Source organism: Cotesia typhae, unplaced genomic scaffold (assembly GCF_013202065.1).
Source record: "Cotesia typhae breed Kobodo isofemale line unplaced genomic scaffold, CoteBio_Ctyphae contig_9, whole genome shotgun sequence".
Classification (NCBI taxonomy): Eukaryota; Metazoa; Arthropoda; class Insecta; order Hymenoptera; family Braconidae; genus Cotesia; species Cotesia typhae.
In genome coordinates, this window is record NW_027423770.1 from 601,090 (window position 1) to 620,763 (window position 19,674).

The 19,674-nt window shown below is 31.2% G+C and overlaps 1 protein-coding gene across 1 annotated transcript in view; it reads left to right on the forward strand.

Annotated features, from left to right (window-relative positions):
• The first annotated feature begins 857 nt into the window (after positions 1-857).
• Positions 858-19,674, forward strand: part of LOC141533506 (uncharacterized) — a 41,089-nt gene continuing 22,272 nt past the window's right edge. The window contains exons 1-4 of the mRNA XM_074252425.1: positions 858-1,485; positions 2,425-2,603; positions 2,871-2,955; positions 6,806-6,954. Coding sequence (XP_074108526.1) covers positions 1,386-1,485; positions 2,425-2,603; positions 2,871-2,955; positions 6,806-6,954 — 513 coding nt within the window. The 5' untranslated portion in view covers positions 858-1,385. The remainder of the gene's footprint in view (positions 1,486-2,424; positions 2,604-2,870; positions 2,956-6,805; positions 6,955-19,674) is intronic.

Genomic DNA, 19,674 nt, shown 5'->3' on the forward strand with positions numbered 1-19,674 from the left:
GGAAATGTGTCAAGCGGTCGCGCCACCACGAGTGTGCCAGGCACACTAACTGGCAACTAAAGTACTTTCATGCTAACTCCGATAATAATGAAATATTATTTTTAATAATAAATCAACGTTTAAAAAAATTATTTCCACCCTCCAATAACAATAATAAATGATAATAATTAATTAGAAATTGTTAATTCAGTTTCTTTATTGTGTCCTCAATTTCTCCGGTTAAACCGGCTTCTCTTAAATGCGGCTTATCATTTACCTTTGATTTCATTCCAAGTGCTCATTTAGTAGCACGAATGATTTTTGCTTGATTGTCTATCTATCAGACTGGGTTCGAAACCTGGTCACTGCACGTATTTTTTTTTTTTAATAATTACTTTTAACTCCTATAAATAATTTTAATTATTAATAACATTAATATAAAATTATAATAAGTATTATGATAAATATTATTACTTATAATAATTAGAGCATGGATTATTGTTTATAACAGGTGAGTAATTAGGGTATGTTTTTTATTTATGTCCTTTTTTTATGGGAAAAGCAACATTTTTCAATTTGTGGAAATTGTATCTCACAATTATGAACTATAATTATTTGTAAAAATAATAAATTTTTCACTAACATACGATTATGAATGGCGGGAAATATTTAGAATACAACGTTAATCATAAATGTTTAACATAAATTTTATTAATAATAGATTTATAATAATAAAAATCATAAAATATTATCATAATTATTTACCATTTTTTTTTAGTATTAAGCATTAAAAATATACGTTTTGTTTTATGTCAACGGATTAATATAAAAGTTTTTAATTCATTTAATTGATGAAAGTAGTAAAAAATTTAGCGATCGTCATTTATTTAAAAAGTTCAAGTCGTTGTTAATGGCGTTTTGTAGTTGATAGTGTTTTTAGCGAAGTAACATAAAGTAAGTATGGATATTTTTTCTCAATTAATCAGCTGTACGGTGATTTAACATTGTTTATAACAATTTAAGAACTAAGATTTATTAATAGATCATGGGTGGATGCAGCTTCTCTAATTGTCACAACAGCAGCGAAAAAGGTTTCAAAATGTTGCGGTTTTCTCGATCAGTTGACATGAGAAGAAAATGGGCAACTGCTTGCAATATTTCGAAACCTATTACCGATAATTTCCGCCTGTGTGAGGTACATTGCAATAGTTACAAAGCTGTCGTTTTATTTAATAATATTTTTTCAGGTAATTTAATAATTGAAATAATTAGTTTGGTAAATTTTTGTTTTGATTGTTGACAGGGCCATTTTAGTAAAGGCTTATTTGATTGTGACAATCATTCATATAAATTGAGGAAAAATGTTGTCCCAGATATTTTGAATCCATCTCCTCCTAAACCTTTCGATGCTGTTGATACTGATGATGCTGATGATGATAATGATAATAATTATTCATTCAGCAGTAAGAGAGAGACGCAAGTCTGAAGTGTCTGATTTGGCTGAAGGTGAGTCTGCACTATTTTCTCAGTAAATTATAATATATTTTATAGGATAACATAACAATTTATTAAAATTTAATATATTATTTCATGTAAAGCAGCTAGCCTTTGGAAATTTTTGATATATATTTAAATGTCAGTTGGGTAAGTGAAATATCAGTAGGAAAAATGTTAACTGTTGTTTTGTTTTATATCTGTATCTTCTCATTTTTGATAGCATGACATTTCTAATTATAAAAATAAAAGGCTAAACGTAAAATATATTAAATCTGGCAGTAATATTTCTTGGAAAGTTATTGGTATGGGCTTTTATAAACAAATATACTTATTACACAGAAAGAAAAATTTTTTGACTGGAGAACAAAATTCTTGGTTTAAGAAAAGTTTCTGGTGTCTGAAAAAAGACCGAAGTTGTTTTGGCTGAAGTAAAAATTTTTCTTGAAATTTTATTGTTAGAATTAGGTGGGGCCTTTTAAATAAACAATACCAATTAATAGTTAAGAGTATTTATTAATATGTGCATCCGCACGTTACCAAAACTCAATCGGAAGTAAGTGGTGGTACAGTTCTCAAATCTCACATGACCTCCCCACTACTCATGGGGTAAGACCGTTAGGCGTTACTTCCAACATTTATTTTTAGTGGAAGTAATTTTTTCTTGATTCAAATTATCATAAATACTTAATACAATTAATTTGGTTTAAATAAGTGAAATTTCTTGTCAAAAAAATTTTTTTTTCGCTCAAAAAAATAATTAAGAAGAAAAATATTTTCTTGGCTCAAGTGAACCTTTTTTCTGTATATTTTTATAACATTCAATGTACACTCATTATCTGCACTTATACTTGAGATTTATTTTACTCTGTCAAATGTAACTTCTGATCTTTTAATGTTATATTTTATTACTCATTTATTCAACTAATAATTATTTCGTCTATAATTTAGGATTGGGCATCTCAGCAGATGAAAATATTGAAGTCATTCGAGAAGATTTACTAGATGAAGCTTCAAATAATTTCACTGACATCCACTCACCTCATAATCTACATAAATCACCACGAGAGTTGCAGCTAGAGCAACAGATTGATAAGCTTCTCAACGAAAATGCTTCATTGAAAAGCCAGGTAATAAAATATTAAAATTAAAATTTTTTTTAATTTAATTATTTAAAAACTTATTAATGAGTACAATGTAATTTAGCTATAATTCATAGCTAAATTTGTCATTAAAGACAAACTTTTTGGAGTTGGGGAAATAAAGGATAAAGGGAAAGGGGGGACCTTTACTCAGTGGGATTTTTTTTGTTACGCGATTGAAGGTTTTTAAAGTAATCTAATATACATTTTATTATATTAAAAACCTAATTAATTACTGTAAAATATTAATTTCAGGTTATTCACATGACTAAAAGGTCGACAACATTCGATAAGAATTTGAAGAAGTTCCTAAATCCAGATCAGCTGTCATTTTTAAAAGGTAATGCTGCTACAAACTCCAAACCTTGGTCTGAAGAAACCATAAAGAAAGGTCTACGAATTCGATTATTAATGGGTACTAAAGCCTACAAAAATTTAAGGGACACTGAAGGGTTTCCCTTACCTGCTTTTTCTACCTTATATAATCGATTGTTTGGTTTTAATTTTGCTCCTGGAATTTTCAATAATATAATTGAATGGCTAGGGGTTAAAATTCCACAAGAACACGATCAGACTGCTCATTATTGTATATTGGCTTTAGATGAGATGTCTATTCACCCGGCTGTTGAGTATGATCGTGCTCTAGGAAAATTTATTGGGTTAGTGACTCCAGAACTAGCGAGAGATTCAGCTGAGGCTGACTCAATGGCTTCTCATGCAATAGCATTTGTCGCTCGTGGATTGAAAAGTCATTGGAAGCAGTTAATTGGTTATGCTTTGACTGGAAAATCTGTTACTTCGACACTTCTCTGGAATTATGTTCAAGAAATAATTAAATTGCTATACCAACACGGAATTGTTGTAAAATGCATTGCTACGGATGAAGGATCTACCAATGTTGGAATGTGGACACTTAATAGCATATCATCCAGTCGCTTTTTTATCTCTTCATTTAGTCAGCATCCATCAAACTCCGAGGAACGTCTTCATTGGACTTCTGATGTTCCGCACGTACTAAAACGAATTTGGTCACAATTATTAAAGACTAAATTCATTTTAAGCGCAGCTACAGTTGAAGCAAACAACTTACCATCATCCGAAGTGGATATAACGCATGTTCGGCGACTTATGGAATTACAGTCAGTTGGTGGGCCTGTACTGGTCAAAGGTCTTACTGCTGCAATTCTGGATCCATCACAATTTGATAAAATGCATGTAGGACTTGCTAGAAAAAATTTTAGCAATGAAATGGGGCATGCGTTGGTTCTGTCTGCTCAAACTGGTCTTCTTCCTCAAGAAGCTGTAACAACCGGTTGGTTTATTTTTAAATTATTATTACACTGTGCAGTCAGTGGTATGAGTCAATGGTATGTCGACATAAAAGTAACTCACTTGGAACTGATGAAGCATCATTAGAACGAGTAGAGTTTCTACAGAGTTTCATTGAAATTATCAGACAACTCCAATTTAGCTCTGATAATAAATGGAAACCGATTCAACGAGGCATAATTCTTGCTACAACTACTGCATTGAATTTACGAGAAGATTTAGTTATCTCTGGAAAATTGCAGTATCTTCTTACCGGGCGACTAACTTCTAGTTCTGTGGAAAATTTATTTTCTCAGGTTCGAGCTGGTGGTGATATTCACCCTAAACCTCGTCAATTACGCTATAGAATGCGCTTGATTGCAGTGGCTCAGTATTTACGAGTTCCATCATCTGCATCTTATGAAGATGATGATGAACCGTACTATGTAGAGTTCCTCAAACAAAAGAAGACTGAACTTCAAACTGATGATGATGAAACGCAAAGTTGCATCGAAATACCACAGAATAGTGAATTATCTGAAATCCAGAACTATGGACTTTATTATCTTTGTGGTTGGGCAGTGTTTGTTTCTGCGAATAGTTGCAGTGATTGCGAAACTGCAATAATCTCTCCGGTACCTTTGTCGAATGCGAGCAATGCTTGGACGGATGCAATAAATCGGGGAAATTTGAAACATCCGACTGAAGCAGTGTATCAGCTTTTGAAGACTGCTGAAAAAGTTTTTACGACGTACAGAAAATCACTTCTACATTTGCAGTCTGTCCATCAGGTCTTAATGAAGAGTGTCCAAGAAGCTGTTAATGACTCCATAATTTTTCCAAAGTGTCATGAAATTCGTGATAAAGTACTTGGAAAATTTATTTCATTGCGACTACATATTCTTGCTAAAGATATTACGGTGCAGCCAGACAATCCGAATTTAGTAATATTCAGCTCTCGAAGTGCATACATGCGTACTTCTACAAAAATGTCCGTGCATGCATTATTTACTTTTTATTAATTGTTTATATTCTTTCTCAATAAAATTGAGATTTGAAAATTTTAAACATATTTTATATATACTGCTATTATTTATCAAATTTTTATTGTAATTTTACGTACTTCAATTGTTTATTGTTCAATATAATTAATACTGCATTACTTGTTTGAATAATTAACATGAATATATACCCTAATTACTCACCGGTTATAAACAATAATCCATGCTCTAATTATTATAAGTAATAATATTTATCATAATACTTATTATAATTTTATAATAGTGTTATTAATAATTAAAATTATTTATAGGAGTTAAAAGTAATTATTAAAAAAAAAAAAATACGTGCAGTGACCAGGTTTCGAACCCAGTCTGATGGATAGACAATCAAGCAAAAATCATTCGTGCTACTAAATGAGCACTTAGAATGAAATCAAAGGTAAATGATAAGCCGCATTTAAGAGAAGCCGGTTTAACCGGAGAAATTGAAGACACAATAAAAAAACTGAATTAATAGTTTCTAATTAATTATTATCATTTATTATTGTTATTGGAGGGTGGAAATAATTTTTTTAAACGTTGATTTATTATTAAAAATAATATTTCATTATTATCGGAGTTAGCATGAAAGTACTTTAGTTGCCAGTTAGTGTGCCTGACACACTCGTGGTGGCGCAACCGCTTGACACATTTCCCATCATGCATTGCAGGATTGGAATACCTTCTTATATATTATCTTATCTCATACTACAGTGAAAGTAGGCATCTCCCGCGAGATGGAACAAGTATGAATAAGACACTCATTGTATTTATTACGGATCGATTAACATTTTGGTGTGTTACAAAATGGATCGATCAAAAAACACAGACGATTGAGGTCAATTAACATACTAAAATGTTAAAATTTAATACGAAACCTTTAATATTTTACGAATTGACGAACAAAACTATACTGTGTGTATACAGAAAATCTCACGAACCAACTGTTACGTCCCCACTGCGTTCGCAGATGTCTCTGATTACAAATTCGCGCGCTAATTTAAAACTCTAATAATTATACAATAATTCCACAAGTATTCATTTTTATAAATAATAATGTAAAATGATAAGTAAAGAATTCCAAATGTTAAATATTAAACATGAAATATTAGAAATAGAAAATGATAAGAAAATGTGAAACTCAGCCAACACCTGAGTAAACAGAATATTTTTAAGTTCACATTAACATTTTCTCTCGAAGAATGTTAATGGAAAAACTAGAATGATTTATTGTAAGACAACTAGCGTGGAGTACAAAGGTATATTTGAGAACATTCGAGGAATGTTCTAAATAAACAACCGATAACGAACGCTTGCGTGTCCTGGACTTTGGAGTGGAGTCAGCGCTGGTCATTCGAGTGGGCCTCGGAAATGCCACGCGCACCAACTCAGGAGAACAGGATATTCGGGGCCCGATACGCAACCCTACTCCTCCTAGGGTGCGGCCCTTGGACGAGGAGATATAAGCAGGGTGCACGGGTAGTTCGGGGCTTGTTTTCTTCTAGGCTCTTTCTGATCTAAAAGTTACGTACTTAATAGGCTTGATAATTAATCTTTGTCGAGAGACCTTAAAAGCTAATAACCACGTACTTCACGGCAGTTGTCAAATTATATATTTTCAAAGTGTATTTAAATCATTAAATAAACTCATTTGTTAATTAAATTCACCGAAGTTAGTTATTTCGGAGTTAATTCGAGAATCTCTACTTACGACTGGAGGTCGTAACATCTTTATCTCTAGCTCTAGTTATTCTACTGGTTACTCGCAAACCCGTGAGGTAACCGGGACGTAACACAATGATAAGCCGTTCTAACATTTTAACTAAAGTTGTTTTTGTTTAGGTGCACTTGAAGAAAATTGTACAGATTTTCAAGGTGGAACAGTTACACACGGGTTGTTATACGTGCCGGGTCCTGCAGTATGCAGTCTATGTGTTTGTTATCATTCTGAACCAATGTGGTGTCAGGCCATATATTGTATGCCACCTTACGTAAGTTAAAAACTAGTATAAAAATATTGTTGCTAGGTATACTCATCTGCACGTTTAGTAAAATTACAAAAAGAAAAAAAAAATTTGGTAACTATTGCAACTTCTTTCCAACTTTTGCTATTAAAACTCGAGATTTACTCAGAGTTATGTTATACATTTCATTATTGGTATCCGGGCAAAAATTATTTAGATCTGCCGATCGAAATTATCAAACCTAAGCAAACTTAGATTTAGACCATATCTGTCCGCATCAAATTTCATCGAAGCAGATCTGTAGATCATAGTCAACCTGGATTGAATTAATCAGATCAAGATAGTTATAAACATAACAAATTTGCGAGATTTTTGGTCAAAACAAAAAAAGTACTCTGGGACTGAATTGAGTCGGAATGTGAAGGTTTCGAGTGTCTCTTTGCTAAAAAAGAAACGAATTAAAATTAATTGAAATAGTATATTACACACCTAGGGAAGTAAAGTAAGAAATGTCTGAGATCACATGTAATTGTTGGCCGAGGCAAAGTCGAGGTCAACAAACATGTGATCTAAAGCTTTCTTATTTACTTACCGAGGAGTGTATGCTAATTTTTTTGCCCTCCGGGCGTAAAGTGGCTACTTTCGTCCTGCTGCGCTGAACAAAGTTGCCGCTTTCCGCCTTCGTCGGATAAAAAAATAGTATACAGCCCTTAGAAAGTAAAAAAAAGGCCATTCGGCAGCCGAAATGGAAGTAGATTTCATGAAAATGAATGTAAAAATCTAAAAATTACGTGGATTGAATACGAAATTATCATTTCTAACTCATTATGGATCATTTTTAAACTTAACGTACTTATTTTACAGATAAATACCAAGGTCATGTTCTAATATGAGCTTTATTGTTCAATTTCCACCTTAGGATCATAAGTCTTTTTTTGTGTACCAGCATACTTAGAAATTTAAAATATTCAATGAAAAATAATATTAATTAAGCGTTAGTTAATTAATTAATTAATTGAATTTTAACTATATTGTCTTGGTACTAGAGAAGATATCTACAAGAAAATAAATAATAAAAAAATCTACCAAAAATTTCATATTTGGTATAGCGGAATAGGACCTACTTTTGAGACAAAACATATAGTATGGTACTCAAATTGAAGCTTATTTAAAGAGCTTTCAGATGCATTTCACAGAATTTCAATAAGTTATCCCATTCAAAAGTTATTCAAGTTAGAAAGTGAAAATATATGAATTTTTAGAATTTTAGAATTTTGGAGTCCTGGCATCTCTGAATAATTTTAGACCTACTCATATGTTATGGTACTCAAATTAAAGCTTATTTGAAGAGCTTTCAGATGCAATTAACAGAATTTCGACAAGTTATTCCATTCAAGAGTTATTCGAGCAAGAAAGTGAAGAAATATAAATTTTTATGATTTTGAAAATTTCAAAATCCTGGCATTTCTAAATTACTTGACCGATTAAGCTCATCTACGAACTTGACTACGGTATCTATCTGTAGAATAATTATGTTGAGTTTGGTGAAGATCCGACGTAAATTGGCGACGCTATCGTCGTGACAAGCCGCGTTATATCTGATATATATATATATATATATATATATATATATATATATATATATATATATATATATATATAAACTTTTGAACCATATGCATTTTCCGACTCAGCTCGACGAGTATAGTCGAAATATAGCAAAATTTTTCAAAAGTTCCGTCATGAGGACCAATGCAATAGTTAGATTTCTATGAAATCTACTAAAAGAAAACCTCAGATCACATGCGTGTTGACCTCGGCTTCGCCTCGACCAACAATTACATGTAATCTGCGGCTTTTCTTATTTTCCTTCCTAAGGGGTGTAATATACTATTGTATATAAACTGTATATCTATATCGAATTGATATGTAAATATGTAATGGCAATTGGCAACCTCTTTCGAATTCTTTTTGGAAATTACTGCTTCAGGTATTTTAAGGTCGCAGGAAACTTCCCTGACAATTCCCGCGATAGTGCCCGTGCGATTGTAAGTATGCGTGCGTGTGTGTGTGTGTGTGTGTGTGTGTGTGTGTGTGTGTGTGTGTGTGTGTGTAAAGATCTCATAACTTTTGAACGACTTGACCGATTTAATCACGGTGGGTACCATTTGAAAGGGGTTGACCAAACTTAGATTTTAATTACAATTGGGATCGATTCGAACGGGTAGATTTTGAGAAATTTCAAATAAACTACAAAAAACATTATGATGCTTCAAAAACTGCGTCGAATACTGCCAACCACATGAAAATTGGTTTATTCATTCAGAAGTCGTTGCGGTTTAAAAATTTAAAAAATTGTGTTCTATTAAACTTCCTTCAGAGTTTTGAGCTCGAAGAGCTCAAAAACGTAGTGTGTAATTTTGAGCGCTTTACAAAATAAGCGGAAAGTTTCAGAGATGGCCTTTAGGGTCAACCGTCATCCTAATTTTTTTAACATTATATCTTTTACACTATTGAAGTTACGGCTTTTATGATTCAAGACAATTTTATAGAGCAATCATTGGACTACTCAAAAGTAATTTTTTTATATTTTTACTTCCATTTGTTCATCAGTTTTCTTTTATTTGTTCTAATTATTACACGGTTAAGGGTAAATTTTTTGGATTTTATTGTCATATTTGAACTTACACACACAACAGATTATTACATATAGATATTTTTAGTCAAGAAATCTGTACTCGCCAAACACAGGTAAGTATTTTCATTCTTTTTTACGTGAGTCTGATTAAAAAATTGTATAAAGTTCATTTAATTCCGTAAATGCCTTCCAGGCGGCATAAATGGCAAAAATTTAAAGTTTTGATGTTGACAAACGTTAAGTAATAAATTGAAAATTCCAAAATAGAAAGAAAACAGCAACAGCAACATAAATTATTGGCGTTAATTAAGAAAATAAGGACAATCAAAATCAGAAAATGCAACTTCAACTGTACAATAATTAGAATAAATAACAAAAACTGATAAACAAATGGAATTAAAAAGATACAAAAAATATTTTAGAGTACTCCAAATTTTTTAAGAAAAAAAATTTTTTTTATAACATTAGCCGGATATTATATTAGTGGATTTCATAGAAATCTAACTATTGCATTGGTCCTCATGACGGAACTTTTGAAAAATTTTGCTATATTTCGACTATACTCGTTGAGCTGAGTCGGAAAATGCATATGGTTCAAAAGTTTATATATGTATATATATATATATATATATATATATATATATATATATATATATATATATATATATATATATATATATTAGGTGGTCTTATGTTGGGTTTTTTGAAATTTTTTTCACGATAGTTCAAAATCGGTTCAAAATCTATAAAAAAAAATCATGCCAAGTTATAGCTCTTAATTTTAATATTAACCCGCGCCCCCGACGGTCAAAGTTTTAAAGGAAAATAACATGGGAAAAGTTATATTTTTACTTTGGAATTTTTTACGTCATAAACTAACCAACAAATCACATCAAAAATATTTTTTCTAATGCAAAATTTAACGGTCTACAAAAAGGTCTCTTATCATTTCTTGATAATTCTAACGGTTTTGAAGTTATTCGAGGTCTAAATTAAAACTATAATCTTTTTCATAGTTTTTTCTGGTCATTTAATAATTCAACAATCATAGACGGGTTATTATTCATATTAGATTACTTTTTTACTTATGCATATAATTTTGAACTATAATTTACGTGAAAAGTAGTAATCAATTAAAGAAGTGTATTATTAATATTTTAATGAATCGAAAATGTTCAAACATTACCATTTTTATTTTTAATTACAGATACTTTCATGAAGTTTTTACATTAGTTTTTTTAAGTGCGTCAGGAAACATTTGACGATGATCTTTAACCAATTGTAACACGTATTGCATTTGTTTTTCATCCTTAGTATAACGATTACAAAAATCTTGCACTAGTTTAACTCCTCTTTCAGCACAGTCATTCACAACCGATAGTTTTTAGCGAATCGTAATGCAGTTTTATAGTGTTCATTATGAGCCCATTCAGAAGGATGAATCTTTAAAAATTCTGTTTGTAACTCGAATCTATTGAAAAAATTGATCGATTCTGCAGTTACGAAAAAGTCAATATCATTATATAATAATTCAGTTATGCTCTTAGTTTGAAAGCGTTTAACACTACATTTTTCACTAGTATAATCCAAGTCTTCTTCCGGAATATCATCAATCACAATTGTTTCTTCTTCTTTACGCAGCTTAGCGACAATTTTTAATTTTGTTTCTTGTGAAACTTCCTCATCAAAAATAGCCATGATTGCTAATTCTGGTGATAAATACCACAAGTGATTCATAAATCTACTAATTGCCACAGTAGCAAGATTACTGTTGATTGCCTTAAAGTTGTTGAGTTCTTTTATAAACTGTAGATCATGGTACGGAGCTTTGACACTATTTGACGACGAAAACCAAGCTTTAACATAAACCATTGTCACAAAAACACATATTTGCCGTAGTTTATTATCTTCACCTTTTTCAATGACAATTGCTCCCGAAGCATGTACATTTTCAATATATAAATAGCTTTTGCCATCCATCGTGCATGGTGACAAGCTCCTGGCTTACGAAAACTAAATTTTTCGGGGATGACACCGATAAAAACTAAAGTAAGCTCTAATAACTCTTTGTAATCATCACGAGGCAGTTGTGATGCAAGAGTTTCAGTCGCAAAAGTTCTAATAGATTCAATTTTTTCATTTGTCAATATATTATCATTTTTCGGATCATCTAAACCTGTTTTGTAACTGAGTTTATTTAAATCTCCCCATTGCTTTTGGAATCGGATAAAAAGTGGAACATTAGGACCAACAGTATTTGGAAAAACAGCTTCGAAGACATATCTTAGGACTATTTCAAATATATGATGCCTACATGGAAGATACAACAAATCTCTTTCTAACAATTTTTCCAGTAATGCAGCAGCACCATTACGACGGCCTAAATTTGAAGGAGTAGTGTCACAGCATATTGCTTTTACAGATATGTCGAATCCCCAGTCACATAATGTCTTATGAACTACAGAAGCTTGTGCCATTCCAGTTCCATCTTCACTCGTTGGTACACCTAACATAATTTCTTTACTTTCTGAAGTAATTATTACAGGCAATCGATGAACAGTTTCTGTATTTAACAAATTAGGTAATAATTTTCCATCCCAATGTACAACAATAGATGATAACTTTAAGTCTTGGAAATGTTTATTTATTTCTATTGATTTTGACTCTCGCATAGTAAGCCGACATCGGCGAATAGATGATCGATTGACAATAATGGAATTAATATCCACTTCTAATAATTTTAAATCGATAAGCGACTGACAAATAGCTGTAGTTATAAACACAGCATCTCTGTCGCTTACTTTACAACGGTCAAAAGTAGCTACAACTCTTTCGTTGAGAATATTGTGAGTTCCTCTTATATTTCTTGATTTAAATTGGCCGGCAGTAGTTGGAATGTATACTTCTCCACTAGAGACTGATTGAGCACTTCCTTGGCTTAATAAGAGTTCAACGTTTTTGTCTACAAAAAAGGATAATGATAAGACAAAAAATATCTTCACTATAAAATAATAAAATATCAATGAGTAAGTTGATTATTATAATTTACCAAATAATGATTTTTCTTTTTCACTTTCCAATTTTCGTTTTTCGAAATCCAATTGTTTCTCTAATTTTTTAACACCAATTTCATCGTCATCGTATTTCGTCTTAATATTTGCAATAAAAACCAATTCGTTCATCTGATCTCTGATTATTCAAGAATTCTTTGGAATTTTCATCAACCATTTCAAATACATTTGACGGTGCGATGTCAAATAATTTTTTAATGAACAGGAAAATTCATTTTGTTTTTTCACCGCAACTTCACTCCGATTTCTATGTTTAAGAAGTATGCGCCACTCATCATACAGTTTTTTCAACTTATCTCGACATCTTTGCACATCTTGAACGGGAATTCGAGCTTTCTTCCAAAACACAATAATTTCATCAATCACTGCAGCAACACTATCTGTGATAGTATTATTTAAAATACGTGTATAAAAAAATAACACTTTCAAAGCTTGCAATTTCGATGGTAATTTGTTACCTACGATTTGAACGTCAACATCACCAATCAAAAAAATGTTTTGACGTAAACGTGATAACTCCATATTTAACTGATTACTTAAATATCGGATAAATGAACTCAAAAAATTTATTTATATATCAAAAAGGCATCAGTACTAGTAATTGAACGATTTTGATCAAGCTGAGAAATAAAAGTAGGTTATGAGTAATCTGAGAATTAATTTTAATGTTAGAGATTGAAGTAAAATCTAATAGATGGCGGCATGATCGGTTTCTAAAATGTTTTTAACCAGAAATCAAAATTTGAAATTGGAGTTTGTTGATATTTGTACCAATAACAATAAAAATCGAGACAATAGGTCCCGAATTTCTTTTGTATCCAAAAAAAGTTAAAAATCTTTAAAATGTTCGACAGTTCAGGCTAAAAATATGAATTGGTGTTACTATTATTCCAATGTTACAGTTACTTTGAAAATTTTCTAAACAAAAAAATCCAATGAGATTATAAAGAATAACCGGTTCAAGATTTATGAACTATTAAATGACCAAAAAAAAACAGAAAAAACTATGAAAAAGATTATAGTTTCAATTTAGACCTCGAATAACTTCAAAACCGTTAGAATTATCAAAAAATTATAAGAGACCTTTTTTGTAGACCGTTAAATTTTGCATTAGAAAAAATATTTTTTTGATGTGATTTGTTGGTTAGTTTATGACGTAAAAATTTCCAAATTAAAAAAATAACTTTTCCCATGTTATTTTCCTTTAAAACTTTGACCGTCGGGGGGCGCGGGTTAATATTAAAATTAAGAGCTATAACTTGGCATGATTTTTTTTTTTATAGAAAAAAATTTCAAAAACCCAACATAAGGACCACCTAATATATATATATATATATATATATATATATATATATATATATATATATATATATATATATATATATATCAGATATAACGCGGCTTGTCACGACGATAGCGTCGCCAATTTACGTCGGATCTTTACCAAACTCAACATAATTATTCTACAGATAGATACCGAAGTCAAGTTCGTAGATGAGCTTAATCGGTCAAGTAATTTAGAAATGCCAGGATTTTGAAATTTTCAAAATCATAAAAATTTATATTTCTTCACTTTCTTGCTCGAATAACTCTTGAATGGAAGAACTTGTCGAAATTCTGTTAATTGCATCTGAAAGCTCTTCAAATAAGCTTTAATTTGAGTACCATTTCATATGTGTAGACTTGAAATTATTCAGAAATGCTAGGATTATAAAATTTTCAAAATTATAAAAATTTACATTTTTTTACTTTCTTACTCGAATAACTTTTGAATGGAATAACTTATTGAAATTCTGTAGAATGCATCTGAAAGCTCGTTGAATAAGCTTTAATTTAAGTACCATAACATATGAGTAGGTCTAAAATTATTCAGAGATGCCGGGATTTCAAAATTCTAAAATTCTAAAAATTCATATATTTTCACTTTCTAACTTAAATAACTTTTGAATGGGATAACTTATTGAAATTCTGTAAAGTGCATCTGAAAGCTCTTTAAATACGCTTCAATTTGAGTCTCATACTATATGTTTTATCTCAAAAGTAGGTCCTATTCCGCTATACTAAATATGAAATTTGCTGTTGCACTCGTTTTACCAAACGTCATCCAAAACTTTAAATTTTTACATTCATTTTCATGAAATCTACTTCCATTTCGGCTGCCGAATGGCCTTTTTTTATATTTTGGATAACTTTGAAAAATCATTATAGACAAACGAAAAAACTTATACAAACTTTTACTACGCGGTCATGTTCATTATTTAAGTGATAGGAGCTTCCAAAAGAAAAAAAATTTATAGATACATTGTTTAAACTTTTATAAGAGATTTTATGAAAACTCAAGTCTACGAAAAATTAGTTAATTAACAATTAAATAACCTAAACAAAAATCAAGCTAAAAATTTGGCGGGGCTATATTTCATTAAGTGTCTAGATGACACTATAATTTATTCAGATTTTTAAATTAATATTGAATGCTATTAAAAAATTATCTTTTGTTGCGTAATTTGCTTAGCAGCAACACTTAGGCACCGAAACAGCCGCACGGAGCCTAATTTTCAACGTTAAATTAAAATTATAAATAATGGAGCTATAATTCTGGAAGTCAAGACTTATTTCACTGAAATTTTCTTCTCTTTTAAGACCTTTTTTCAAATTTCAAATATCTTCAATATTTTTTAAGTTATAATTACAAAATGGAGACTACCTTTTTTTCTACTCGTTTTTTGTTTATAACAAATGAGATTTTTTAATGGCGGATAAATTAAAAAATACCTCTTTCTCAGAATTCAATTCTGATTCCAATGCACCAATATTCTTATGCACCATATTCTTAAGAGGCTCGGATCGATTTTTTGCAGAAAACTCACTTCTCGACTAGACTAAAAGAGTATTATTGCCATAAAATTTCATAGAAATTCAAATCGATTCGGTCTGCTAGATTTTAAGAAATCTCAAAAATAAAATTTCCGATAAATCGTTTTTTTGGAATATTTTCGAAACAGCTTTACCGGTCAATCCCAAAAGCTAATCCGCTCTTGAACTTGAGAAGCCACGTCGATTGCTACCAGGCCCGTCAAAATCGGTTGATTCGTTCGAGTTATCATTGTCGAAAAATACGAAAAAGTGAATTTTTGAGTTTTTTCTAAAATTTTGGAGTTGATCAATTAGTATTCAAATGTATATCATAAAATTTAAAAAAACTGGCCTGGAGGGTCAACCGTTTTCCAAATTTTTTATCAAATCAAAATTGATGCATTTAAATATATTCGTCAAGAGTTTAATATGAAAATTCCAAACATTATTAGTAGATTTCATAGAAATCTAACTATTGCATTTGTCCTTATGGTGGAACTTTCGAAAAATTTTACTATTTTCTGACTCAGTTCATCGAGTTGGTTCAGAAAAACATACAGTTCAAAACTTTATATATGTCTGTATATATATGTATATATATATATGTATATATATATGTATATATATATATATATATATATATATATATATATATATATATATATATATATATATACAGTCAAACCTGGATAAGTGAGAACTGGATAAGTGAGAAAACTCTATAAGTGAGAGTAATAGTCAGGACCCGTCATTTTAAGCTCCCAAAACCTCTATAAGCGAAAAACAAAAACCTCTTTAAGAGAGAGTCGTTTTCCCCTCATGGACCTCCATAAGTGAGACTGCTACTTATCTATACCTCTATAAGCGACAGTCGAGCTTTATTTACAAATTTAACATGTGCTATTTTATAACTCATTCTTAACTTTCGTGGAACTTCCTACCATTGTTTTTGTATTCTGGTCAATATTGTACCTATTCTATTTCCTGGAACTAAATAATGTTGTTATTGTATCTCATTCTTTTGAAATGGACAAGTGTGCCTGTGTACCGTCTTGTTTGTCGGACTAACTCAGTTTATAGTTATCAATTGCAAAGGAAAGTTCTGTTCTGCATCATGTCAAAACGGAAAATTAAAGTACTGTCATTAAGTGATAAACTTAAAATAGTGAATGCGTTTGAATCCGGAAAATCGCGAAATGAAATTCAGAGGGAGTTTAATTTACCAGAATCCACCTATTATAAAATTATAAAATCAAAAGACTCTATAAAGTCTGAGTGCTCTGATGGACATGGAAATATTAAGAGGACTAGAGTTTCTGAATTTCCCAATATAGAAAAGTGCCTTTTGGAATGAATAAAACAAACTCTCGATAAGAATATTCCCATAGATGGAATATTCCCATGGACCTTTGTTAAAAGAAAAATCAAAAGAGTTTGCTACAAAACTGGGAATCCAGAACTTTTCTGCTAGCAACGGCTGGTTAGAGGGTTTTAAAAGGCGTCATGACATAGCTTTCAAAAAAGCAGCTGGAGAAAGTAAATCTGTGAACGAAGGTGTGTGCAACCACTGGACTAAAGATCTGCCAAATCTTTTAGAAGGGTATGAACCAGACGATATTTACAACGCGGATGAAACTGCTTTGTTTTTTAAGTGCCTTCCGGATAAAACATTTACGTTTAAAGGCGAAAAATGTCATGGAGGAAAACAAAGCAAGGAACGCCATACACTTCTCCAGTGTGTAAACATGAGTGGTATGGACAAGCTCCCACTTCTCATTATCGGGAAATCGAAGCGACCTAGATGTTTTAAAGGTGTCAAAACTCTACCCGTTGATTATGCCAATAATACAAAGGCTTGGATGACCAAGATATTATTTAAAGATTGGTTGAAAAAAGTTGACAAACAAATGAAGATAAACCGAAAAAAAATTCTGCTATTCATTAACAACTGTGCTGTCCATACGGACTTACCAACACTTGCAAACGTAAAAATAATGTTTTTACCTGCTAACACCACTAGTAAACTTCAACCATTAGATCAAGGCATCATTCACACTTTTAAACGCTTTTATCGCAGAGAAGTCGTTAAACATATTCTTACGAGTCTAGAAGAAAACAGTAGCCCTGACATTAGCGTACTTCTAGCTATGAAATTTGCTAGAAAAGCATGGTACTTAGTCAGTGACGTTACTGTCAAAAACTGCTTCAAAAAAGCTGGGTTTCGGAAAAGTACATATGAGCAAGACCTGCCAGAGGAAAATGATGTTGAAGTTGGACCTAGCAACGAGGAATGGACTAAGCTTGTGTCTCACGAATCCAATATGTTAATGCCGAGCTTCGAAGATTTCGTTCAAATTGACGACGACGTAGCTACCGCTGGAGAACAAACCGACGACATCGTTGAGAATTGTGTGAACACCTATACTGCTGGAAATGACAGTGAAGATGAGGCACAGATTCCGGAAACAGAAATGAAAAACATTCCAATGAAGCTAGCTTTAAATGCGTTGGAGACGTTGCATCAGTACTTTGAATACGCGGCGGTTGTAGATCAAGCAATATTCGACGAAATTTATGAGTTAGAGAAAAACATTCAAAATACAAAAACAGAAACCCAAAAGAAATTGACGGATTTTTTTGAGTGCAAATAAGTTGTAAATAAAATAAAATTACATAGTACATGAATTTTTGTTTTGTTTTCATAAGCATTTAAAAATATATATGTACATAATATATTCATCATACTACATATTTACTACATTCGTACTTGCTGTGACTTGTTATTGCTGCGTACCTCTATAAGCGAGAAACGCTACCCATGTACCTGCATTAGCGAGAAACTCGGGTTAGTGAGAAACCTCTATAAGCGAGAATGAGATTGTGCTCCCTTGAACTCTCGCTTATCCAGGTTTGACTGTATATATATATTGTAACAGTTTTATCTGCTCAGGTTGGCCCCTAATCAATTTTATAAATAACTAAACAAAACTAACAACAATAAAAATTATCAGGGCGCCACCAGGATTATTAATCACGGTTCCTGGAACCGGTCCAGAGCTGAGAAAACTTATCTTAGGGTAGAGAGAGTGGAGGAAGGTGCTGTTGAATAATAAAATCTTAATTAACAATATATCGATATTTATTAGCAATAAAAATTTAACAAACTTAATAAATTTAAGCGCTCACTCACACACTTATAATCTAACGAAGCGGAGAATAACTGCGAAATAAACGATATTTACAAACGAACCTTCCAATGACGATACGATGACTAGACGGGCTTTTTCGAACGAACGGTCTCCCACACCTGGCCTAAAACTAATGGGCTTTTTCTAACGAACGGTCTCCCACACCTGACCTAAAACTAAGCTTAAAATTACAAGTCCACCGGACTACCAAAACGAACTCACTTTACACACTTTATAACTTAAAATTAAGTCCACCGGACTACCAAACTTAACACTATTAACACTCTCTATCACGCATAACCCGTACAATTCTTCACACACATAACCCACACTTCGCTTAATTGAATTTTACAATTTTAAATTGAAGCAATTGATTTTAATTTAATTACAATATTATTAATTTAAATTATTCAATCATTAGTAATTAATAAAACGATAATTTTCAATTAACAATCAATTTCTAACTAACTATGACAATTCTCAAATTCCAATTGTTAATTTTAATTCTATTAAAATATTAGATGGATTAAAATTCCTCAGTAACTCATAGACATAGTCTTAACAATATAACAATAACTATTTAAAACAAAAGGTCTTAATACCCTAAATTAACTTTTGATAATTAAATCAATCACAATATAACTTTTACAATCACGTTCAAAATTATTAACATAAGTTAATTAGCTAATTCTGACTAAATTGTTACTGTGACAATTTTGACTCAATGACTGATTTCTTGGACTTGATGTCCACGCCGATAATTATCAAGTTCAGTAATTTTAATTTGACTACTTCACGGACTTAATCCCCAAAATTTCGAAATTTATCACGACATAAAATAATTTTACAATATAAAATATTCTCGTTAAATAATTCTTAATAATTAATTCTTAATATAAAATATTATCAACAATTTCCTGATCTATCTTATTTTCAATAATAAATTCTAAATATAATAATCTTAGTAATTAATTTTCAATAAAAATAATCTTAATAA